Source organism: Takifugu rubripes, chromosome 14, assembly GCF_901000725.2.
Source record: "Takifugu rubripes chromosome 14, fTakRub1.2, whole genome shotgun sequence".
Taxonomy (NCBI): domain Eukaryota; kingdom Metazoa; phylum Chordata; class Actinopteri; order Tetraodontiformes; family Tetraodontidae; genus Takifugu; species Takifugu rubripes.
Window position 1 is genome coordinate 5,180,285 of NC_042298.1, and position 26,763 is coordinate 5,207,047.

The following is a 26,763-nucleotide window of genomic DNA, read 5'->3' on the forward strand; positions in this document are numbered from 1 at the left end:
GGCGTTTTGTCTTTCTCTTGTCTTGTGCTGTGACACCTCCTTTATTCTCCCCATCTTTGCTTCTGCTGTGGTGTCCATATCAGGCCATCTCCGTGTTCTATTTAGAGCCAAAGCGCTATCGGACGGTACAGCTGCACTCTGCGATTCAATTCTGACAGACCTTCGGCTTTCAAAGCAATCTCCTCATTTTGTTTTGCTCATTTTCTGCCCAGCTCCACCCCCTCTCTCTTTCTCTCTCTCTCACATCTCTCACCAGTCTCTTTCCTCCATTGCTTCCTTTCTAAAGGTTATTTTCACCGTCATTTTTAAAGCCAGTGTTCTTTGTTTGTATTTTTAACACCCTAATCACTCTATTTCACAGCAGCCTCATGATGATTTTCGTCTCCTTTCATCTTTCCACATTTTCTCTGAGTAATATGCCGCTCGACACTCATCCTTGTCTTCATCTTCACAGGTACATTCTCTACAATCTAAGAGTTCCAGCACTTTGAGCAAACCTTTGGTGGAGCAAACATCAAACAACGCAGCTTCTAATTTGGGAAGAAACGAGCAATTATCTGCTATTACATCCTTGAATCGGTGCGCAAAGGCAACCCTAATCTCATTAATCATGAACAATGGGGGCGGTAATAGAGAACATGTTTATGCAAATCCCCCCCCCCCCCCACATTAATCTCCTTCATGTTTGAAAGCCAAAACAGTGGTGGATCCTCCAAAAACAATCAACAATCTTGTTTTACATTCTCGGTTTTATTTTTCCTTCGTGTTTTTCGTGATGCGCCTTCCTTCCCACCTCTTCCTTTCATGAAGTGAACCCGAGTGTGCCCAGTGTCAGCCTCCGTGCCAAACGCTTTCAGCGCGAGAGCGAATAACCCCGGAGACTGTGCAGGACCTAAAGTTTTACATCCCATCTCCTTGGCACAGCCCATTCCTCTTCAATCGATGCTCCCTCTTTCTTGTTATTTTCTATCCTTCCATTTGCATTTTTATTGTTTCATTGCTTATCTCTCTCTGTCTTGCTTTCTCTCTACATTGTAACGTCTTTTTACATTTATTCTTTCATTTCTCCTCCTATCTTTGCCATTATTGCTGGTTTCCTCCCATCTTTTGCATTAGACCGCTCAGTCCAGTAACCATATGATTCAGGAATAAATATAGCTCAAGGACATTACAAGATTATGCTCTTGTATCCTCCTTCTTCTTTGTACCGTCTTCTCTGCTCCTCTTTTTTCTTTCCTTACTCATCATCTTCCATTTCTCACACTGTTTTGTGTAGAATTGCGCATATCAACCATTACTCAACTGTTCAGATAAACCCAATCTTGTGACAGAGACTTGTACTCTGCTTAGACGGATACTGATTACTTTTTTGGTTGGGGGGGGGGGGGGGGGGGGGTGTCAATAAAATAAAGGCTCAGATGTAATAAGTGATGATGGTTGAAGCTCACTTACATTGTGGAGTAACATGTATGGCTAACATACCATATGCTCTTTGTGTGTGTGTGTGCCGAGAGATAGAGATAGAGAGAGAGAGGGGGGAGAGGGAGAGAGAGAGAGAGAGAGGGAGAGGCAGAATGTGCTCAGTGCATGGTGGGGAGCTGTCTATTGTCACTGGTGCTGAAAGTGGATTACAGATCCCCACTTAAAGGCAGGGGATGAATTTGATAACCAGGAGGGAAGGAGAACAGCAGAGGGAGAAAAGAGGAAGACAGGCTCACAAGATTGGTTTATTACCCTGAACCTGATTCGGAGATTGTAAAGGAAGTTGCTCCGGAACTTGGACTGTAAGAACACTTCCCAGAAGCTGTTACTTGCTTAGTAAGGATTCATTTGTTCAGTCTCTCTCTCTCTCTCCCTCCATGCACACTTCCTTCTTAAACTGTCATGACTTCAGATACATTCCGGAGCATATGGAAAGAGCAAGGGGGAGGAGTGGGGGTGGTGGCAAGGCAGGCAAAGATCACTGTTTCTTTTTCTTCTTCTTCCAGTGGAGCAGAGTGAAAAGCAACACAGTACGAACAGCACACTCCATCCTGCTGGATTCATGCACTCCACCAGAAGAAGAAAAGGAAATTCTGCATTGATGAAGACCCAAAACTGCTGCAGCCACTGATCCGGACTCAGAAACTATTGATTCGTTCATTCCCACTTCGTCACAGGTCACGCCAAGATGACAGGGTGCGCAAAACGCTGCAAGCAGGGATTTGTAAAGTTTGTTTTGTCCCTACACAGACTGGTCACCGGAACTCTCATTAAAGGTAAAAAGAGAATATTTTCAATTATGCCTGTATTTGAGTGTTCTCGTGTATGGATTTACCAGCACTGGTGGTACTCTCAGGGTATCAGTGCACCCCTACTGTTCTGTGAACAGCTATGATGTGGAAAATGAACAAAAATGAACAGGAACACTACGGCTAAATTTCTGACCCACTTATCTTTCATCTGTGGCTCATGCAACTATTGCTTTTATGCAGTTGACCTTGTTTTTCTTGGGTTTTTATGTACTACACATCCTCCAGAGGGAGAAGTGAAAGAGACTAAGATGGAGGGTATAAGCAGCTAATAGAAATAAACTTGATATAGAGCTGTGTGTTTATGCGTGTGTGTTTATGCCCAAGATGAATGTGAGCAATAAGATGTGTCTGTATGGCAGCATAGAGGAAGAGCTGTGTGCTTATAATGCTGACGGGCAGGGGGTCGTTTTATACCTCTTAATTAGTCGTTACTTGGTATTTATTGTGTGCTTGCTTGTGTCTTGTTTTGTGCCCGTGTGTGAGCATTCAGTGTGTGTTTTCCTTTCTGAGCTTAATGTTGGTGCCTCGTTGTTGGTGTATTGTTGAACTTAAGAATCAAGCTAAGAAATTCCCATAAAACCATGCTTTAGAAACTATATGAAGCACAGGATCACAGGGTCACACACACACACACACACACACACACACACACATACACACACACACACACGCACACACACACACACACACAGTGTAATGGTCTTCAGAGCCAATTGACAAATATGTCTTGAGGGACAGGAAACATCAAAGAATTCAATCACACTTAGAGCACATGAGCAAAGTCATTCAAATACACACACACACACACACACACACACACACGCACACACACACACACATACACAGGCACACACACACCCTGGCTGAAGCATTCAGTCACAGTGGAACTGCCCTCAAGGTCTCTCTCCCTCTTTTACACACACCTACACAAAAGCAAACGCTCTGGTTTTGTTGCATAGCTAATGAGTTCTTAGAGGAGAGTTTTTCTGTGTGGAAAACAAATAAACAAAAGCAAACATGACATTTTTCAGTATTAAGCACCTATATATGAAAAAAGAGACACACAACCATACAAATGCACACATCTGCAAAGTGACTTATGTCAAGGACAAAAAGTTATGGCATGACCCACTATCTCTTATGTACACACACACACACACACACACACACTCACACACACACACACACACACACACTCACACACACACACACACACACACACTTGTACATCTCAGTTTGTGAGGACTTTCATAGATAGATACAGTGCATTCCCCAGCCCCCTACCTTCACCCTGACCATCACAACTAACCCTGACCTAAACCCAATTCTAACCTCATCATTAAAACCAAACAGTCCTCTGAAGATAATAATCCAAAATATCCTCTTTGCAAAGACAGGACTCAGGTTTGTTGACAGACAACAAGATCAACACTGACCTCTACTGGTTTAAACTATTAAACACTTGTTAAGCTCTTTTTTTAATGTTAAAAGCTTTAAAGAAACAATTTAAGTTTTTGTTTAGGAAATAAGTACAAAATGCACTAAGAGTCAAGTTCTCTAAACTCTAAATCTAAATTTACATTTAACAAAATACCAAACACACAAATATTGCAGTAACGTATTCCCCCCCCCCCCAATCAGGAAATATGAAAACTAAAAATGCATTTCTGTCAAAGAAATCCCAAATTACCGGTTGTGTTTTTCATTTGCTTCCACTTCACAGAAATCTTTTTATCTTATCTTTTTTTAATCTTTGCTTAGTTCACACAGACTGATTGAAGCAGTTCTCGCCGCATCTGTGACTTTGTACAGTTTCTTTTTGCTCAGTAAATCAGCTGCCTGTCATCGCTGAAAACCCTTTAATTGTGCTGCCGGACTGAAAACACTTCTAATCTAGCACACAGCTTGCCCTCAGTTGCACTCTGCAGGTTTATAAATCCTCATCCTGGTTGCGGATGGTACCTAAAGACAAAAGCCCGAGGTGGTAAAACATTTAATTTTCTTTCCTAAACGCTTCAGACAGCAGGTGGCGTCAGAATCTTCTTTCGTGCACGTCAATAATAAAAGCCCATATTGTCAGAACGGAAGCAAATTCCAGTCTTGAACAAATGAATCATTAAATATTCAGCGTCTGGAAGTGTTTGCTAATGAAGCAGCTGTTAATCTGATGGCTGATGAATGATGACTGATAGGGGGGTGTGTTTCAAACGGAGGTTCTGAAATGTTGTTCATAACTGCTTAATGAAATATTCAGCAGATTCATCTTTTCTCACAAGATGATTCCTTAACCCTCTGAATCCAGGGGACGCAGCCGCACTTTTAGCATTTTTCCACAAGACGATAGGAAACTGGGACATATGGGAGGAAGGAAAGCGAGGAAAATTAGGGAAGATGAGTCAGGGTTGTGTGTTCGTGTAAGCACATATATTTGCACACGTAAGCTTTAATGTGGATATTCTTGTTGTATGCTCCCAACTGCCATCATGCCATTTTAAATGTGCCACAGAGGACTCAATGCATGTTTAATACAAAATATAATGCATATTAATTTATATGCAAAAGACTCTCAGGGAGGAGACACCATTCTTCCCCAGCCGACGCTGTAATCAATCCCAGAGCTGCATACAATTAACACTTCTAACATTCTCATCTACTGAAGAGAGAGAGAACGGACTCTGAGGGGAAAAGTCGATGGAGATATTCGTATTCACTTCACAGAATCCACTGGGGTCCTTTAAGTGAAGAAAAAAAACTGCTGTTAACAGAAACATAAACTACATTTTCATTTGTCCTGGATAAGATGCAAAATCCCTGACGTCTCATGTGCTAAATATCTACATGGTAATAACAGCTGTGGCTAACAAGGCTTGAGAACAGCAGCCCCCATGGGCAAGGTCACAATGTCTGTCTTTATCTGCAGTACACCCACAACATACAGTCCAGGATATATGCATATAGGGTTTTCATATCTATAGTATGTGGGAGTTCTGCAACAGGGAATCTATGATTCATGCTGGGACTGAAGAGCATCAGCCGGGGCCTTGAAGAGAGAAATAAATGTTTGCTACGGAGATAAAACTTGACCCAGAGCAGATTCATCACCAAGACTGGCTCCTGATCTCCATGCTAAGCGTCCCAGTGTTCACCTGCTTGTTGTTTAAAAATGTAATCTAGAAAGCACAATCAAATGCACCACTACTGTATTAGAAGATAAGCAGATTTGGTATTGACATGACATCTTACCATTTAATTTACTGTATTATATGATCGCCAAGGAAGACACAAAAGTAATTAATATATATATTCCACCCTAATAGGAAGCAACTTCCTTTTATTTCACCCATAACAGCCCGTTTGTTTCTAATTACACTGAATGTTCTTTGGTTTTTTTATCACATAACTGAGATTTAACCATCACTAATGTTTACCACAATCAGGCCAACTGAGCTGGAGGATGCTTTGCTCCTATAAATTTCAGAGAAAGGATCTATGAAGTGATTCTTTAAGCGCTGTAGCCACCAGGTCTGGTCGCACAGCTCAGAGTTTATTTGCGGGTCCATCTGACGCACATCTGTGGTTTTGGCAGAGGTATACTCGCACGTGACCGGCTTTATTTGCATCAGGAAAATGGCTGATGTCAGCAACATCGCACCCTGCCAGGGCTGTTGAGCCCCACCAGGTCGGCACCCCATTAAATAAGCTCCAATGACTGAGAACGCTCCAGTCAATTCATGACCAGGTGGAGACTTCGTCCCCAATCTACACAACATCCCTCTGTTTCCTCCATCTTCTGCATCCCACTGTCTTGCTGCTGTCTTCCATCTGTTTCTTTTCTGCACTTATTCCGTCTGCACTCTCTCCCTCCTCTCTTCCCTCCACACCAATGTCCTGCCTGTCTTTGTCCTATTTCTCAGCTCTTATTAGATTCCAAACAAGTTTCCCTCCCTCACTTCCTCATCTGTCTCTCCCTTTTCAACCGCGATTGTCCCTTTGCATAATTTCCCTCCCTCCAGTCCTCCGTTCATACTTTTCTGCTCTCGTCGTCTTTGTCCCCTTTCTCCTGTGTTCACCCCTGCAACATTTTCCATTTATATGTTCTCTAATATATATGCCCACATAATGCAACAAACATCAAATCTTCAAAATAAAGCAGGAAATACTCTTTATACCAAGCAGATCATTCAAATCAGATAAAAAAACTCAAAATCCAACAGGAACTGGGAACATGACACACAGATGATGACACCATGCTGCCCCCCGACCCGTCCCTCTGTCCTGACAGCCATCTAAGTGCTCCTCTGTGTACTGGTTAATAAATGATGAGTGACAGTTAGGGTGGCGCTCTCAGTGATACGGAGTGCTATAGACAGGTGTGTAAAGCAGTAAAGGTTATGTTTTCACTTCTGTGCCAATGGCTAAAATCATTGATCGTTTCATTTAAACCATTAAGCCAAGATGACTGAGCAAAACTCAAGGGAATCTGGCAGAAGCATGGAGATTTGTACAGAGAAGAATGAATAAAACGTAATTACTTCGGCATGTCCAAATGTTGGACCCTGGCGACAACATCTAGATATACAAAGCAATGCCTGCTATATGAGTAACAAAGTAAATAAACCCACTTGAGCTCTGAAATATTTATTATCATTATTGTTCCCACACCAAATAGGAAACAAGGCCCATTAACATGCAAGAAACGTTCATCGACACAGTCACCTGCACCGTAGATTAACATTAAATTATCCTGCAAATTCAAAACAAGGCCTGCAGTCACTTAAACAGCCTGTAATAGACTGTACCCTGTGTCTCAACTTGGAGCGGTGATTTGCACTTTCTTTTCATCATACACTGCACAGAAACGCACGTGCAACAAAGTAAGTAGACAAAATGATTCCCAGTAAATCCAAAGGAAACCATCCCCAGCCTGTTCAGCACATTACCGTCTCGTACCTGGCTACACATGCCATGCTGATACTGGTGGTGTTAAGATGCCCTGTGTGAGCACTTTAGACTGCAATAACCTCGATCAAGACAAAACATTGCTGGAGCCTCTAAAGGCTGTGGGACTACTGAAGAATTCCCATTAATATTCATGCTTTCTTTCACACACAGGAGAAAGAATCCACCCTGAAAAATTGGTCCTGGCCCACTTTCTCCAATGCTCGAAAATGCTTCGTGTGTGACAACACCACAGAAACGTCTGGTGGGCAGATGGTCTTGGTTAATTTTTGGTGAATAAATGCTATGCTTTTAGTTTAAAAAGGAAAAAAAGAAGTGGGCTAAATTACTTTTGAGTTGCGGCGTTTGAATTAAGAATTAATCGCTTTAGTATTTTTAAAAGCTGTATATCTAGTGTAATAACCAATTCTTTTACATTGCCAGTGAGTTCATTTTAGAGCCGACAAACCACTCTGGCTACGATAATCATTATTTTCTCATTGTTCATAAGCAAACTTTGCTGCATTTGCGAATATTAACAGTGTACCGACGCCACTTTTATCCCTCATGAACATGAAAACTGAATGACTGTGATCATTTAAAAAATGCTCCCTTTTGAACCTGCTGTGACCTGTTATGGAGGTCTTTGTTATCTCCTGGCAGCTTCACGTCCATTCAGCTACATTTTAAAAGCAGTTTTACAATCAAAATGGATCAAAGCTGCCTGTTCCTCTTCACCCCCCACCCACAGCTTTTCAAAGTCAGACATTTTACCCACTGGTTTTCTGCTTGATCAAACAATGGTCCTCTCCGCACTGACAGATGTGCATGTAACCTCTCTGCTGGAGTTAAACACCGTCACTACAACCAATCACTCCCTCTTATCTTCTCTCCTCAGCCCAGCTTTTAGAGCCTAATCAGCTTCTGTATTGTGGCTGTCGCCTGAAAAGCTGTCTTTCTCAGGTGACAACAATACACCTCCACACATGTTTGAGTGTGAATCCACTTACACACATATATGCATACACATAAATATATTGGTCTCCCTTTGTTTTTGTTTTTCTAACATTGATCCGCAGGCTGTACTGAAATGAAATGAATGAAAAAGCTTAATGACTTGATTACTGGCCCTGATGGCCTCAGCTCAGCCGTTGTGACGATGGCTGTAAATTGTTTTCTCAACTCAAGCCACGTGAGGAATTTCAATAGGGTCCGTTGTCGATCGGCGCTGGAGCAGCTCGCCAACCCTGACAGCAGGGGTGTCGCATGCAGGGTAGCGAAGGGTGAAGTGTGATTGACAGAGAAGTACATGTGTGAGGCGGACTGTGTCACGGACTGGCGTCATTCCCCCGATCGCATTGTGATACAGAGGGTGTGTGAGGCTGAGGGGATTAACGAGAAGACAAAAACATATCTGGCTACAGCACCTGATGACATACGGGAGGCTGCATTCCAGCACAGGAAGTGGTGTCAGATGCACCGGGCTTTATTTTACCAACAGCCAGTAGAATAATTACTAAATTACACACACACACACACACACACACACACACACACACACACACACACACGCACGCACGCACGCACGCACGCACGCGCACGCACACACACGCACGCACACGCAAGCACGCACGCGCACTCTGCTTGGCCAGACTTGTGCATGTGAAGGTAAGACACACTCTCTGCATTTAGAACATCTATTTACTAAAGAACAAAAGCCAGACTGATCAGTCTACCCCACCGCCTCCTCCCTTCACCCCCAACTCTCTCCATGTCTCTCACTCTTTTCCCACCTTTTTCCTCCTGACAACAGCTGCCCGTGCTGTTTGTGATTCCGGCATATTTGTCTTTGTCCCCCTGCTACTCCTCCCCCTTTTCTCCTCTTTTCCTCATTTCCTCATTTCTCTTTGTCCTCCTCTCCCACATGCACCCCTCTCCCTCTCCCTGTCTCCATCTCTTCCTGTGCAACAGTGTGCGCTCCCTCTTTCCCCTCTGGACGGGCAATGTGAAAGAGTAACTGAGGCAAAAAGGAGAGGGAAGGGAAAGCAGTGCAGAGAGCAGAGTCAGATATGTAAAGAGGCATGGGGGATTGATGGCATGACAGACTGGTGGCAGGGGACGCCCAGAGAGAGAGAGAGAGAGAGAGAGAGAGAGAGAGAGAGAGAGAGAGAGAGAGAGCGTCAGAAAGAGACAGAGAGAGACAGAACAAGGGAGGGAGGGAGTGAACACACTAGTGTGGGAGATCGATGAGATGTAAAATAGGCAGCTTCAGTGACAACATAGACAAAGGTAGCTTCAGAGTGCATGTATGCCCTCTGCTTCATTCACTCTCTGAAACACACACACACACGCATTTCTCACTCACTCGCTCTCACTGACACAGACACATACACACACCCTCGAGCAGAAGCAGCAGATCTTTGTGGGTGTGAGGCAGCATGAGAAGTGATATCTCCATTCGCACACATACAGCTGGCTGATGGACTGACTTAATTACCCAACACACACCTCCTGCACTGTAGAACACTGATTGTCGGCACACACAACCTGTCTGCTGTTAGAAGTCAACATGGGTTTGGTGATGGGAACCTTCTCCATGCAATCCAAGCCGGTGAACTACCACAGAGGTAAGGCACTTGGGATTTTGGCTTAATGAATTTTCTGAGTCATAGTTCTTTTTCCGTGAGGGCGTGCGAGCACCTGTGGGCGCCCTCACGTGTCTGTTGGATGTGAAAGGGCCCTGTCATGTTATATGTCCGTACCTTATCTTAGCGTCAGGCACATCTGCTCCCACATCCATGAATATTGCACAGCAAATGCATTATGGGTTTGAGTTAAATGTGACGGGAGTTTGTAAGAGAAAAGGTCAGCCCCCCTGGTTTATGACTCATTTGTGGAATCGATGCACGGTTGATATAGAAATATAATTGCGTCTGTGTGTGCATGTATGTGCTTGTATGTGTGTGTGTGTGTGTGGGAGTGTGTGTCTGTGTGTGTGCCATTAACAATGCCTATAAAAGGTGATGGTATTTACCCATCTGTTCCCTAAACCAACCTGCTTCCTGTCTGTCCAGCTACTGTTTGACAGGTGGAAACTGGCATTCCTCCCTGATGCAACTACAATATTTGTGTGTTTGGAATAACACTTGTCAAGCAGCTGTATATTTACCCATGTGCTCCTGACGCACTCCTGAAATGTCCTGAAATAATGGTTTTGAGTGTGGCGGTGGTGGTTGAAGCGTGTGTGGTTATTCATTGCACTGTAATTTGTCAGCCTTTGGCTGCCGACTGTCTTGCGTGTGTTGACCTTAAACCTGTTATTGCCAGCAGAAACAGAGCCACATCATACGGAGAGACAGAACACAGGCGTCAGATCGGGTTTTGCCATATTGTCACATGTAGGGAAATATGTAGAATTTCCTTAATGGACCATGAACTTATCAGCTTGTTTGCTCATGTGAAACAGCCTATATGTTACACACGCTGATTCCCATCAAAATGTCTGTCAGCTGTCGGCAATTCATGTGCTTCTGTAAACGCTGCAGTCACGTCCATCTGTAAAAATGTTTTAGTGCTATTCTGAAAACATGCATATGAAGCATCCTGTGTGGGTTGTTTATTCTAATTCCTGATCTGCAGCTTGTTCCATTGCGTGGCAACAGCTCTCTGCACATATTTCAAGGTGGATGTTTTCCAAAGACTGAAAAAAACAAAAGATAAATAAATAGTTAACAGAGAAAATACATTTGACATTCACAATTACTATTTCGGAAAGGGAACAATTGTTACAAATCTGAGGTGGGTTTTTGAGCCACATTTTTGTAGTAAAAGCTTCTTTCCAGTTAGGTAAGGCCTAAATAAAAGACACTTTCAAGTGCACCCTTGGGGCGCGAGGAAGCGGGTGTTAGATGAGTAAAAATTGGGAGAGAAAAACAGGAAAAGTTGAGAGAGGAGGCGAGAAGCCTCCTCGGGGTGCTGCAGCATGAGTGTCAGCGAACGTGTGTGTATGTGTTTCACCATCTGCTGCGGTATAAAAAATAAAAAGTGGTCTAATAAAAGCAGGGCAGGATTTATGTTGCACAGAAGATCTGATGTCCAACGTGAGACAGCAGCCAGCTGATACGCAGTTTTTGGGGATGACGGATATTTCCTAAGAGGTGGATAATGTGGACAGACTGTTGGGACAGATGAGAGTGGGTGCCACAGAGAACCCAACTATATAACCTTCTCTTGGGCTTCCTCATTATTTTCCATCAGTGTCTCTCTAAACTGCACTTTTGGCTGGCAACAACTTACTTTAGGTCATGACCCATTCAGGGTTGTTAACTCGATGCATTTACACATGGATTCACAACCACTAACGTCACATTTTATAAATAATTCTCATCTTTTATTGCAATACGAGAATGCCCCCTCACAGTAGAGGCCGCTTATCGACACACTATAGCAATAACTCCACTAACTGTTAGCTCCAGGCTATTATATTTTTCTTGCTAATGCTAAATGTTGGCTCTGGAAATGAGTATAGGTGTTGTTAATGATGTAGAAGATAATGATCACACCAGAGTTTAGGTCTAAAACATCAAATCAATACTCAATCATTGCAGGAAAACTAACCATTTAAAAAAATGTGTCAATTAGCCTGGCCTCTTATTTTGGATGATACAGTTTATAGAAAGAAAGTATCATCTTTAAAGTGACAAATATGGCACCCATGGAAATCATGGGATGCAAGGTAGTAGAGTCCATGAGGTCTTAGGATCAGGTGGAACAAAAAGTGCACAAACAGCATGGTTGGTATGAAAGAACTTCATAAAAGTAGTTAATTTCTACTGTCATTTCGTGATGGACGGTCTGAAACAAAGCATGGGAGCATTTTTTTCTTTTCAGACAGAAAGCAGAGATATTAGCTTGTGCCCCGAGGGTCACATGGCTATATTCTAAAACGCCATAAAGGAATTTGTCTCAGAGTCTTTCCTCACCTGAGGCCAGGAAACAGATTTATTCAGTGTCACTGTTCCCAAACCCCTCATATTCTGTGAAATATTTCCCAGTGGGTGTGTTATAACCTATAAAACCAGCCTCTTCCTGACATGTTTATCTCTGTGGCTGTTCGCGCCATTTGTTTTTGCCTCTCCATTTATTTCCTCGTACTCGTTCTCTCGTGCGAATTTGCCCCTCTTCCCGTCTTTGTCCTGTCTACGTTTACCCCGTCCCTCTCTCATTTAAAACAATGTCCACCCCTCCTGTCTTCTTCTTGATCTCTGATAATTTGACAGTCTTTGTTGTGCTCGAGGGGCTTCCGTGCGTCTTTAACTCTCTTGAACCCCTCTCATCTTTTTGTTGGGGGAGTTTTGCGCAGAAGCTAGATTTTTCTTCAGACCAACTCTTTGAAGCCTTCATTTTGAGTTTCAGATGAAGGCTTACGGAATATGTAAATAAAAAAGAGTATATGTTGGTACTCTGCGGTGTGTTCAAAGTTTCCATCTGCTGCGGGACTAAACAGCTGAGGGGAGTACGGCTCCCTTTCTTTAATAGGCTTTTCAGTTTCCACTCATCTCTCTCATCCCTGCACATCAAAAGAAGTGCACCAAAAGGGCCAATTAGGACAGCAAAATAGCTTTATTAGACACATGGCAACATGAAAACATATTTCTGGATAATCCTAATGCCTAAAGCGTGCATGTGTGTTTGTGTATGAGCATGGAGGATGAAGAAATTATAATATTAAAGCCTCATTTCATGTTACAGAGCAATATATGTGTGTCTATATATATATATATAGAATACCAATTTGAAAAGAGGCATTAAAGATCCCGCTTGAGTGTTTGATCCTTCAGTGTTTTTTAAATGTTTATATGCTGTATACCGGTAAGTTAAGGTATTTATTTGTATGATATTTTCAGTTGTCTTTTCTCAGTTCTTCTAAGATAAACAACATTTTCCATGCAATTTATCTGCGCAGCAAGCTCAGCTTTGCCTCCGGGCATTCATAAATCTGCAGCCAATGAAAGAAATGCAGATGATGAATATACAGTTATTTAGCGCTGACACGGTTTGGCTGGGCAAACACATAGTTATGTGTATAATACATCATTTAAACAAAATTCTGACCGCTTAAATGAGACACAAATGGAGAAAGGTTCATCCAAGGCCAAAATCTCTGTCTTCAGCAGTTTGTGGAACAACCACTGTGCACATTTTCATTATGAATGCATGACTATAAGAAATTTTTTTCTGCATATATTTTCATAATTACAGATCACATCCCCAGCAGGTTTTGCTTTAATAATTAATGCGAGAGTGTTATGGGACAGAAGAGACCATGTGTCACCAAGTGTTCGAAATACAAAGCTGTTCTGCTGTGAAAGAAGGACAGAGTGAAGATGTACAGCTTCAATTTCCCACTACATAAATGAAGGGGAGTGTAACCTGACTTGAAGGCTGTGTCTATGGTCTGCTTTTGCTATTAATAAGCATGATTAATAATGCATTTATTTACAATTAGAACCATCTGGTCAGTTGTCACCAGGGGTTCACAATTGATTCCCTCTGTATAAAATAAAGAAACATAATCAGCAAATAATCAGCTCATTTTGTGTCTTCCACATTTGCTATATATATGTATATATATATATACACACATTTAATTGTGTTCACAACAATATCTTGTTGAGACACTGGGGTAAAAGGCCAAAAGCCAACATTTAATGTGCTGGACCCAGGAAAAAGTTGGGACTTTAAGGAAAACTTAATAATAAAAGATTTTCTGTTGTTTTCAGTGATTGAATTCTGTTGGAAATCGATCCCTCTCGGCCCCCGCATGAGCCAATGAATTTACTGTTCTTTCTGTTGCTTTTCCTCCAGGCAAATATCCCTTTAATCCGATCCAATCTGGCTCCACCGTTCCCTCCTTCTGCCTTGTGTTTGTGTATTGGTGTGTGTCTTCAGGCCTCACAACATGTAACACTAGTTAACCCTGAGAACAATAGCACAGGAATCATGTTGGAGGAGGAGGAAGGCCATTTTTTCTGCCCTTTTCACCTCAACTTCTGTTGCTTTCATTGTAGCATATTTATTATTCTGAAAAAAACCCTCCTTGCACTTTTCCCTCAGCCCTTCCTGCACTGTATTTGTAATTTCAATGTCTATCTTCCCTTTTTTCTTTGACGACCAGATCAATAGTGAAGGCTCTGAATATTTCTTTTTCATAATGTGATGCATTACCTCATAAAGGCACAGCTAAGTGTCTGCTGAGAACTCTTCAGGAGATGTTGGAATTGATTTTCCTAATAGACATGTTCTTTAGAAAGCCACACTACCCCTAATGAGTAATTGCCCGGCCTTGTGCGCTGACAAGACAGTGTGGAGAAGGTGTTGGGACTGATTTTTCTTTAATTGAACTGTTAACTGAACGGAAGATGGGTGAGGTTTACATTGGATGTGGAGATGAGTTTGCACTGCCTTTCCAGGGCTGAGCTGATTTCGCTGAAGCTGCCACAGTGTAATCTTAATCGAGATCTTTGGAGCTTTCTCTCACGCTCGCTCCTCCATATTTTCCTCCCGGTCTCTTTGCTCCTCCATCCTTTGCTATCGCGATTCAGTGTTTTCGTGTCCCACTTCTGTGCTGTTTCTTGTGGGGCTCCTCGCCCACTCTCCTTGGCTCTTGTTCCCACTTTTCCCCTCTTTCTTTGGTTGTCTTCAAGGCCCTCTAATCCCTTGCTGGAAGCTTTCCGGTGTGTTTTCTCCTTCTCCCCTTTTCAAGCTTCATCTTTTAATTATGAAGACTGTTTTTCCTCCGCTACATACATGTAGTATTTGCTCCCTCCACGCGTGCTCCGGTCCTGCCTCTTCTCACTTTCACCGTTCCCCTGCTTGTTTCTTAACCTCTCTCCCTTTGTGACAGGGTACTTGTAAAAGAGTCTGCAGGTATTTCTTGACATGCCTGCAGGGAAACACCAGGCAATTCAGCGACAGCGTTACACACAAGCGCACGGACAAAAACAAACACACACACTTTCTATTTGCTCTACAGACAGACTTTGAAATGATTACTTGAAGGAGAAACATTTCTGTCAGGGTGTGAATGCATGCCTGTCAAAGACCGGAGGGAGATAGAGAGGATGGAGATTCCAGATTGGAACAAGTCGGGAACCGTGTTTGAAATGACACAGACACTCGCCTCATGCATTTGCAAGGATTTATGGGGAGAGATAACCCGATAGGGGAGTATAGACATAAGTTGTATGCTTGGAGACATATGCACAGATAAAGAAAGAGACAGAGATGGATAGATATAGTTCAAGGCTGTGGATGAAAAAGTAATCTGTATAACCATGCAGCTTCCTGTTTTAGTGCCTGTGTAAAATGACATTAGCATAGCAGCTCTAAATTAAAATGTAAATGTATGGTTTTTTCCCCCTTTTGCAAAAAAAATTTTTTTTGATCATAGCAAGATAGGGGAGATATCTTCCTCTGCCACTGGAATCCTTAACGTAGCTTTTTGCCGACATTATTTTGGTCCTCTCTTTCTTTCTTTCCTCCACAGTTGTAATCATTATGCGTGTCCCAGAGCGACAGGAGATCACTGTGGAATTATGTGACACTTCGTTTTCAGTTTGTCACGTGTCACTACTTTTCCGCCCTGTTTTATCTCATTTTCTCCTCATCCCTTGCCCTTTCCTGCGTTTCATCTCTCACTGTTCTCCTCACTTCCTGCTGCCTCCCAGATTGCTCTTCCCTCCTTCCTTTGAGCCCATGACTTCCACCGTGCACGCATGCACGCACACACACACACACACACACACACACACACACCACACACACAATTCCATCCTGTAATCCATCCTGTCAGCATATGTGTGTGTGGGTGTTATAGATGGATGAGCAGGAATGATGGATGAAGTGAATGGAGGTGTTTATAGATGGAAGTGGCCTTTCCGTCACCGAGCGTTGATGCTCAGGGAAAAGCACTGGGCTCATTCTTATTTTTGTCACACGTGCACATGTGTTTTTCCTTCACTCAATAATTTATATTTACCTGGCAAGTATTTCAGCCTTATCTGGGTATTTGTCCACCAGCAGCGAAAGCCAGTGCATTTTGCTGTGAAATGAAACAGTGTAGTATGTTTGTAGTGTGTTTATTCATCCCAGGGTGACTCACACAGCAACATTACCCACAGATCAATGAACACGTGCATATTAATTCATAATTTACCAAATCAACATTTTCCAACTGAATCACATCTTTCCTCACCCAGGCTCTTGGTTTGTGGATGAAAGTGGGAGGGAGAGAACATCGTCTGGAGAGAATAGGAGAGAGAGAGAGAAGGAGGGAGGGAGGCAGAGAGGGAGAGAGAAAGGGGGAGAGGAGGGCGAGAGAGGGGGAAGAGCAGTGTGAGGTTGTGTGAAAAAGCATGAAAGAGCGGATGATAGGAATAGGGGTTCTGCTGAGAGCGGATGGTGGAGGATGAGTAGAGGGAGAGGGCGAGAGACCGTGTGCGTACCTCCCAGCTTTAAAAACACGTGCCAAACTGACACAGACTTCAGTGCACAGACGTGCCGCCACCACCACGACTGCGAAGATGGGGGCTGTGGTGGGTACGCTGACCATGCAGACCAAGCCGAGGAGGCCATCCGGGGGTGAGGGAACGCACGGACATAAACACACACGGACTCACGCACGCAGGCTATCATAGATGCACGGATAAGCGTAGACACAAACAACAACAGACATATGTTTCCTCTCATATTGACAGCAACACATGAACACAAACAACGACTGTTTGGAAGGCTGTTTGTTGTTTATCCTTTGTGGTTGCGTGTGACTGTTTTTGTGTGTGTATGTGTGTGTGTGTGTGTGCAAAGTTCACACAGTTAAAGGAACATGTTTTGTAGTATGTGTGCAAACTAGAGACAGAGGAGACCAACAGGTCTTCACAAAGGGGCAGTGTTTTTTTTCTACAATAAAGTTGTAAATGTGTGTATATGTATGTACGTGTGTGTGTGTGCGCATGCGTGTGTGCATGTGCGTATCTGGCTCTGTCTGTCTGCATGTACTGGCAAACATACTGATGTCAAAGGTATTTGTCACTCCGCTCACACACTGCTTTTCCATCTTGCTGTTACCTTGGAAGCACGGTAGCCATGGCAACAAAGATGTCAGTTTTGGGGATGGGTGGAGTGTTGGGGCGGGGGTTGACCGAGGGTGGTGATTAGATTGGGGTATTCCTTAATCAGTCACGTTCCAGAGACACAGTGTACATGTAAACCTGTTGATCACCATAAACATTTTATTTGTTTATTTATTATTACAAATGCAGATAAAACTCAGTTATTCTAACTAATCTGCCCCAATCGGTCGCCCCACTCGGCACACAAAGCAGGAGATCATTGCCAGGATGAAAATGCCCCAGATAATTGGATGCATTCATTTAAAGATATTTGTAGAGGCAGCTATTACCAGTTTTGAGTGAAAATTAGAGCAGGATAGCTTCCCAGTGAGGACATATGGCGCTTTAAATATGCCTCATTTCCTTGCCTGGAAAAACAAACATTATCTCCCAATGGACTTTAAAATAGGCAAGGCATGAATTTGTTATTATTTAGAACAATTCTTTGGTTGTAGCGGCTTTCCCTGTGTAGAAGACTGCTAATAAAAAAATGAGCATTCATAGCTCCACAAATATTGAGATGTAAAGCTGGAGCTATTCTGGTGGTGGGGGTTGTTTATAAGTCTGGTATTGTGTTGCTGGAACAACTCTGCGTCCCGGCGTGTGTTAGGGATGCGGGACTAGAGCGGCAGAGCCGGTCTGTGTGTGGCTGCCTTTTTTGTGGCGTTGTAGATAAGTTGTTATCCAGGATCACGACACCAGCGGCCACAGGGAGGGTGAGATGGTGTCAAGCTGTAATATTCTGTGATTAGATTCTTTGATGATTGATCCTCTGAACATCGGCCCATCGCTGGGCTCTGAAAGGGAAGAGAAGACATTTGCTGGCCTGCTTGTCTGAACTGTCTGTTTTCATCAAGGCTGCCTGTCCCCCCCCCCCCCCCACTCCTCCTGAGTGGTCTCCTTTCACTGGTAACTCTCTCCTACTTTTGTCGTGATGGCACCTGAAAACACCTGACAATTCTCATGGGACATTTTTCTTTGTGAATTCTGGATTCTTTCTGAGAGCTTCTTTCCAGCAGCGTTCACGTTTTGAGTTTCACCTCCTCCCTCCTCACACCTACACCCTCCCCTTCCACTTGTCTCATTCCACCATTTCACATCCCTTCTGCTGTTGTTTCCACCTTTTTCTCACTCTCGGCGCTCCCCTTTCATGCATGTTTCTCTTTATCTCTCCTCTAATTTTTGCCGCCACACTCCAACACACCGCCGCCGCAATCTGCTCCTGGCACCCACGTTTCCGAACCCCTCTTGCTCTATCTCCTGTCTCTTTTATGCCTCCATTCTTTCACTCATTTGCTCCCTTTCTCCATCACCCACGCTCCCATTAGCTGCTGTAGCTGCTTATTAAGTCATCATTCTCCTCTCGTCGCTTGTGTGTGTCTGTGTGTGTGTGTATGTGTGTGTGTGAGTGCATTTGTACAGATTCCAAGTCTAGACATGTTATTTCCTCAAAAATCAATATTGACTTGCTGTTATGTGACTGTGACTCAGTCTTTCCAAACACAATCAGTGACAAATGCATTTGTGAAGAATTGCTATGAAGGGGATTTATTTGAGTTCACCTTCACACCTAAATATAACTTATAGCGGAGTGCAATCAGCTATCAGCTAGATGAGAAATGGGGATACTATTAGAGTTGTTGGCAATCTTGCTGGCAATTGTTAGTTCTCTTAATTCTTACTTGCCATACACTCACCCTTTGTAAATGTTTGATTTAACTATTTGCCCTATTCCACATATTTAATTTCTCTTATAACTGAATTATTAAAATGTGACATTTCGAGCATTGAGAGGAATTATAGAAACGGTAGAATTCATGTTCCACATCATCAAATTCTTGGTTAAAGCTGTGCGGTGTTTTTCTTTTGTGCTGGCAATGCCATTAAGTCATTACCAGCCAGTTGCTGGTCCTGTCCATCTCACATCCAGGGGCTGCTTTGTTGATGCAAAACAGATCTCTCTCTGACAAAGAGAGCTTGAATCGGCCGTGTGAAAAATGATGAGGGTGCAAAGCTTTGGTGTTGTAAACAAGACCGATGCATCTGAAACCTACTTTCGCAATATGGTCCTTTATACCAGGGAGCAGGTGTACCCGGTACAACGGCTGGTTTCTTAGCGTGACACTCACCATCATTTAAAAAATGGCCGACTTTGTGTGTACGCCTGGGTAGCAGATTAATTTAATTCAGATTATGCAAATGACTTTCTCTCTTGCATGGTTTACAGGACATGGTATGAGAAGAAAAGAGGGCAGAGACAGAGGAGTGAGGAGTTCTCATGAGCAACAGAAGGAACGTGTGTTGTGTGACAGATTGCTTTCTGGAGAGACTGACAGACAGTTTTTCATTTTTTTTTTGACAGTCAGGCTTAACGCACCAAATAAAGCCCTGGGAGAAAGTTTCAAGCTTTTGGTGACTGTCAAAATCCACAGCTTATAATAGCGCGTGTGGACAGATGGAAGTGAAGTCACCAGTTTGGCTGTTTCCTTCTGAGTCACTTCTTTTAATACCAGGGTGCTCAAGTGTTCTGTCTGGATTTAAAACTTTGCTTCCCAAAAATGTCTACTGGGTCTGAATCCTCCGTGGTTCCAGAACCAACAGAAGCGCATCAACACCTTAATATCCATGAAAGGATTATTAAACAGGCCCCACAGGCACAGACCCAGCGCGCCAGTGGGACGACAACGATGTCTCACTTTGAAGTGTTACTCAGAATGATCACCAACAGCAACCTGGAATATTAAATGCATGTTGCGTTACCAAAACAAGACATTTACTTTGGGAGCTTTCATTCATTCGTCTTGTTTCAGGTATGGGTTTTTGGAAAAATTGATGAATATACATACTTTCTATGCACATGCATTTATTTAGGTCAAACATGGCAGTTTCAACTTGAAGATTTTACTGTTTTCTTCAGTGTTGTGGTTCATTATTTCACTCAATGTGTGCTCATTGTTTTTATTGCGTTTGCGCAGTGCACCACACGGTCTTGTTGATTACTTACAGCTACTGAAAGCTGATTACCCATTATGCTGACTGTATATTAAGGCACATTTTTTGCACGTTTGCATCATTAATGCCTGACAAATTAAATCAAATATTACCCTTGTTACTAGATTTAATTTTACACAGAGATGCTGCAGGTAACACAGCAGTAAATAAAACCAGCCTTCTGTTGATGACTCTGTGGGAAGCCTCTTGATGCAGCAGAGCCCCCTGCTGCATCAAACAGTTTGTAAGTCAGCAGTTACACTTCAGCATATTTAGTAGGGACAGTTCGTGTGCATGCTCACATTTATTCAGCGGACCCAGATGTCCACAACAGTAAAAGTGTTTTCTTTTACTTCACACACATGATTCATTTCCAGTTTCTGTCACGATAATTTATTGTAGGTTTCAAGTAAATGATTAATAATGTGCTATATATTCTGCATTTATTACGTTTGTCATTGTTGCTGTCAGAGTATGTAAAACAAGCTTTGATGGTTTTATTAAAATAAGTAGCGCATGTCTGTAAATCATGCTTGTTTCGGTACGTGTATATCCTGCCCTCTGCTGGTACTGTTGGATATTACACCAAACGCACTTGCAACGTCATAATTCTAAACCCATCAGTTTATATGAAATGTTCTATATTTGAAATTACTTATCTATACTGAGTGACGTGGAATATTTTATTGCTATGAATTAACAATTACAATGCTGCCTTGTTTTGTAAAGTCACTTTGTAGTAAATTCAACCTTCTAGATGACTGTGTTCTAATGGAATCAATTAATCACACACACACACACACACGCACACACACACACTTTTTCATTGTGACACTGTGCTATGGTTGGACCCTCGAGTGAAAGCTATGTTCCTATAGAGTGAAGGACACAATGACTGTCCTACTGGGGGTAGAACAAAGTTTGAAGGGGGGCTAGTAGGATGGAGCAAAGGTCAGAATATATAGTAGAAAATGCCCCAGAGAGCTGAACAGAAGGGAGGTAAAAGGCAGAGACAGAGAGAAGCAGGTGAGTGCTGATCTAACCATATAGGAGGATGGAGGTAGAAGGGAGACAAAGCTTCTGGGCACCAGTTGGAGAAGAGGGATGCAGAGAAGCTCAATCAAACATTTAGATTAAGTTTATTTCAAAGCTCAAAGTTTCCAAGGTTCACAGGCATTAAGGAAGTTGTCAGAATGGAACGAGAACAGCGTGACAACAGTTTGCACACCATAGTCATCATTCTATTGTGCTGTACGGCCGTCAAACTGCTGCATCTGCTGGGAGTCATCAGTGTAGAGGGTGAGTCGCACCAAAACCCATCAGAACATCATCACAACAGGCTGTATTTGAAAATGTTTACTCACGGAAAGTTAGCAGAAGAAGAAAAGGGCAGAATTTATTTAATTCTTCCAGCAGTTTTGATGAAGCCTGTTGTGGTCTATTGTTAAAAATGTTTTGTCAGTGGTCATGCGTGGCGCCTACACTCCCGGGCACGTTTCTCCTTTGTGCTTTCAGATGAAACGTCGTCTACGCTTGTTGTTAGTCATTGTCGTTGTGTGCATTATGGAATGGTGCAGATGTTCTGCTACAGGAAAACATTTAATCGTTTCACCAGGACACATTCACATGTCATATTTTGAGGTGATGCAAGGTCATTTTTATTCAAATCCATTGTCCATGGTCACAATTTAATGCATCTACTTTGGCTAAATGCTGGATACTGAGTCAGGGACGTGACTGTTGAAAGTTTAATCTGGCAGTGAAGGTGAAAATGAAACTGGCTCTGATTGTTGCCATAAAAATGCAAACCTAATAGCCACCATTGCCTATGACAGAACAGGACTGATAGGCTTTCAGGGTGATAAACCTCTGTAACGATTCAATTCTCTTTGTGTTAAAATTCTTCCGCTAGCAAGACTCTTGATGCTCTAAAATGTGGCTCGCCAAAGACGGACGAAACATTACACGCTGTGACACATCATTAAAGCAGAAGCTGCGCCTTTAAAATGTTTTATCTCTTCCACCGTATCAATAAATCCCAGACCTGCAGTTCTGTGGACATTTGTGATCATTGTTCATTCCATGTTAATGATGAAATAGAGGCAGTAAAACTTTACAAAGTCGCCTCAATGCAACCAGCAATCTTGACTGCCACGGTGCATTAATGTGTGCACGCTTCCGTACGACAGCGGTGCAAAGACTCATCAGCATCAAATGGAGATGACTGGTGGAAGCGGCACCTATTGTCTGTATTTCACATTTTCATTTTAATCCCACACATAAAAATGATTTTATCATGTAGCGACTTCTCATCAGCACAGCTAAATTATGCAGGGTTAGAACAGCCCGGATAATTATTCCACCAGAGTCCTTCAGGCACGGGTGCGTTGATGCAGATATGTGGTTGAGTGTGTGATGGAGAGTGCCGCGGTGTCACATTCGCCTAAAGATTTGTGAGCGCGCCTGTGTGTGGCCAGAGGTTTGTCCTCTCTCTCCTTCCCTCCAGGGTGAGATTAATGGGCTGTTAATCAAAGGTGAAGTTGAAGGAGCTGCGTACTAACCTCAAACTCTCACCTTCACCCCTCTGTTGCTCATCTACTGTTATGATACTTGTTTTGCATTTTGTGTACTTTGGCAGACAAAATCGATGACGACCTGGAGATGACCATGGTCTGTCATCGACCTGAGGGCCTTGAACAACTAGAGGCTCTAACCAACTTTAGCAAAAGAGAGCTCCAGGTGCTCTACCGGGGCTTCAAGAATGTAAGTTCACACCAGGCTTTAGTGTTTGCACACTATCAAATCAGATTATGGTTCTGTTGCATGTAAATTTCAGATGTCAAATGGATTCAAGTAGAGTAGGTAAAGTCCATAATCATAATTGGCTCTCTGATGATGTCTGCTGTCACTTTAGATTCCACCAAAATTTGATTTTAAATCAAAATGTATGATTCTATAAACAAATAAACTAATTAACATCAATAATAAATTTAAAAAATAATTGAAATACAGTTTTCTTTAATTAACACTAAATCTGTATTCATTAAGAAGCTATTTTCCTTTTTATTACAGTATGGGAAGTTTGATGTCAATGTATCTATTTGACATTTTATTTGAAAATCATTTATAACATGTACGCTCCAGTCTGGTATTCTTGTTTTAAATGTTAACTTTTTAATTTCTGCACAGTAAAATGCAGCTGTGAAAAATGCAGAAGGGAATAATTACATACTATATCAGCTAAAAATTGGTTTAAAACGACTCAACAGCGCCAACCGTGCTTTGTGGAATAGTTGCGCCATTACAGTCGGTTGAATTCCAAATCAAACATAACCCTGTAGGTTATAATTACCATACTAGTAACCTTCATCAATGTCTCGCCTCATTGTGGGAAATTTAACCTTATCTTAATCTCAAAGTCCACCTCAGTTTTTTATCTGTAACTTTTATTCGTGCATCCGTTTTACTCTCCAGGAGTGTCCCAGTGGGGTTGTGAATGAGGACACATTCAAGCAAATATACTCCCAATTCTTCCCACATGGAGGTAAAGTGAGGGAATGGGTGTAGCATGTGTTTGTGCTTGTGTGTGTGCATGTGTGTATGTCACCGTGTTGACTGGTAATCTCCTCATCTCCTGCAGATGCCAGCACTTATGCCCACTTCCTGTTCAATGCATTTGACTCAGCACACACTGGCTCCATTAAGTTTGAGGTTTGCTCCCACCTTTCCCCCCCTCTTTGTTTGAGTTCATCCTTATTTATTCATCATGCTCTCTTTTCCTCCATCAGGACTTTGTGACAGCCCTGTCCATCCTGTTGAGGGGCTCCATTACCGAGAAGCTACAGTGGACCTTCAACCTTTATGACATCAACAGAGATGGCTACATCAACAAAGAGGTGGTTCTGGTTCTCAACGGTCTTTGGGGTGTTTAAATTAACAGCGGTGCTTCTTTTGTGCTTCAAAAACAAACATCGGTATGTTTTTCATCTGTTTCACAGGAAATGACAGACATTGTAAAGGCGATATATGATATGATGGGGAAGTACACGTACCCTGTCTTGAAAACCGATGCACCCAAGCAGCAAGTGGATGCCTTCTTTCAGGTAACTTGCTCCAGGCTTTTATTTAACTTTGATAAAACCCGACATTGTAATTTTCAGTAATTTAGCTAAAACATAAAAAAAGTGAGCGAGCCGCATGTAACCTAATAGGACAGCAGCGGCAGTCTAGATGTGAATCTGGATGTAATCATGACATCCACAATGGCTACAAACCAAATGAGAGTTGAGGAGCGTTCACAAAAGCCACAGCCCACAAAAGGCAACAGATGTGGAATTACGATCAGCACATCATCAACAATGTCAGTAAATCATTATAGTTTGGAAACACCTAAAATATGCAGGCCTGAGTCTGTGGAGCCAGAACCAGCACTGGGAGAGGCTGAGAGAGAAGAACTTGGGTTTTAATGATTGTGGTTTGAGCCACCGTGTATCTATAAATTATAATCTGTATCATACTTCTCACTCCCATCATCTTGTAAACGGAGCCGTGTCTGGACCTGGAAAACCGCCAACAACAACTTACTGTAGGATCAATAAAGTTGTGTTAAATGTGGACATTTCAAAACACAATTCAGGCATCATGTTGCCTGAATTAGAGTCGTGACTTCCAAGTCCCCCACTGGACGGGAGACGTATACAAATTGCAATTATTAAAACTATTGGAGTTATTCACAAGCAAATGAAAATTTTGGTGAATAAACAGAATCACACTAATGCATATTTGATGTCACTATGGAAATGCATGTTTTGCATTTTTCCCTACAGAAAATGGACAAAAACAGAGACGGTGTGGTCACTCTTGATGAATTCATCCTTTCCTGTCAAGAGGTAGAGTGTGAAGTTTATTTTTTATGTAGTGATAATAAAACCTTTTCCAGTGACTTCTACATATACAGTACATTATAATTAGTTGTTGATGAGCTGCCACTTGACCCATATTAGCGATGTTGAATCTTTTTATTCAATTATTTTTCCTGTTTCAAAATCCCAACCATGGGGGAATGCTAACTTTATTATTATTGTTATTATTTTATTTTATTTTTTTAAAGGCGTTTCTGAAGGCCTTCACTGCCCTCTAGTGGTCACGATTGTGCATCAACCATAACTGTTGTATGACAACTGTTTGTGGTCAGCTTTTAATTTTTCTGTCTTCTTTGCGCAGGATGAAAACATCATGAGGTCTCTTCAGCTCTTTGAAAATGTCATCTAAACAATTGGCATCAATCCATTACCTTGGAAAGAGAGAGAATGGAGACCAGAACAAACAGAAGTGAAATAAAGAGGGCTATAAAATGGGACCATTTGACATGTAATTGCACAATTGTCCTGATACTTTAAGTAAGACACCGCGGCAACAAACCTCTGCTGATTTTGGAAAAAAAGGTCTCTGAAATTCATCATTTCACTTTTCCCTGTTGGTCTCTGTCTCCCTCGTTTGGCACTTGGACATTTAGTAAATGCTGATTATCTCATTAGTGACATGCTTTTGCTACAAATGTCTTATCAACCAGGACTGCGGTCCAAGAAGCAGCAATGAATTCAACAAATACAAGCTCTGTGTATGAAGCTTATACTTATGATGACCATCTGTGTGAATACAATAATGTGAGCAATATTGTGGACCATGGTAAATGACTATGCCATAACATGATGGCAGCTAGATGCTATCGCTGAGTGCACAACTTCTTAAAACCATTGCAGCTGTTCAGCATCTCACCTCATGCACACACACAAACACAAAAAAAATCAAGTCAATCAACCCCTGACTGTTTGCCAGTGAGGTCACAGGTGTTTAATGTCGACTGTATATATTTGACTGTTGTGTCTTTGTATCTTCTCATTGTATAGAATCATTTTTGTCTGGTTCAGATCTCTCTTTCTGTCAAACAATTGTAATTATATTAAATTAAATTTTAAAGATTGTCCTGGTACAGAGATGCAGGTACAGACATGCATGTGTTTGCGTCAGTGTGCTGTCTTTGGTGTACAGGAAAGTCTTTCTTTTAGCCTGAAAAAATGTGTACATTTTCCAGCATGTGAATTTATTTTTGCGGACATCAGTCCGGTTCAACTAGTTGCGTTTCTGCTAGGAGAGATTTGTTGTCAGGCCCTGTCTGTGGAAAACAAAAACCCCGTAGACTCAGTGATTACACCTTTCACTGTGAAGGACAGACAGAATAGATGAGCTACAAGAGAGAACCCAAATCATTGACCCTGAAGGAGAGGAAGCCATGTTTCAAACAGGAGCCATCATATTGAAGATTGAGCGGGACGAACAAAAAAATACCTGAAACTGTTTTGAGTGAT

General features: G+C 42.3%; 1 protein-coding gene across 4 annotated transcripts; it reads left to right on the forward strand.

Annotated features, from left to right (window-relative positions):
- The first annotated feature begins 1,653 nt into the window (after positions 1-1,653).
- Positions 1,654-25,697, forward strand: LOC101068398 (Kv channel-interacting protein 1). Of its 4 annotated transcripts, none has more exons than XM_029847600.1 (9): positions 1,654-1,784; positions 1,989-2,258; positions 23,034-23,158; positions 23,870-23,939; positions 24,036-24,106; positions 24,184-24,291; positions 24,394-24,498; positions 25,222-25,284; positions 25,619-25,697. In XM_029847600.1, the coding sequence occupies exons 2-9, from the start codon at positions 2,171-2,173 to the stop codon at positions 25,664-25,666; spliced, it is 678 nt and encodes a 225-aa protein (XP_029703460.1). In that variant the 5' UTR covers positions 1,654-1,784; positions 1,989-2,170; the 3' UTR covers positions 25,667-25,697. The 4 variants fall into 4 exon arrangements, with proteins under 4 accessions (XP_029703460.1, XP_003970311.1, XP_029703462.1 ...); XM_003970262.2 differs by having other exon boundaries at positions 1,661-1,818; XM_029847602.1 differs by lacking the exons at positions 1,654-1,784; positions 1,989-2,258 and adding an exon at positions 9,430-9,859.
- The last annotated feature ends 1,066 nt before the right edge of the window (positions 25,698-26,763 follow it).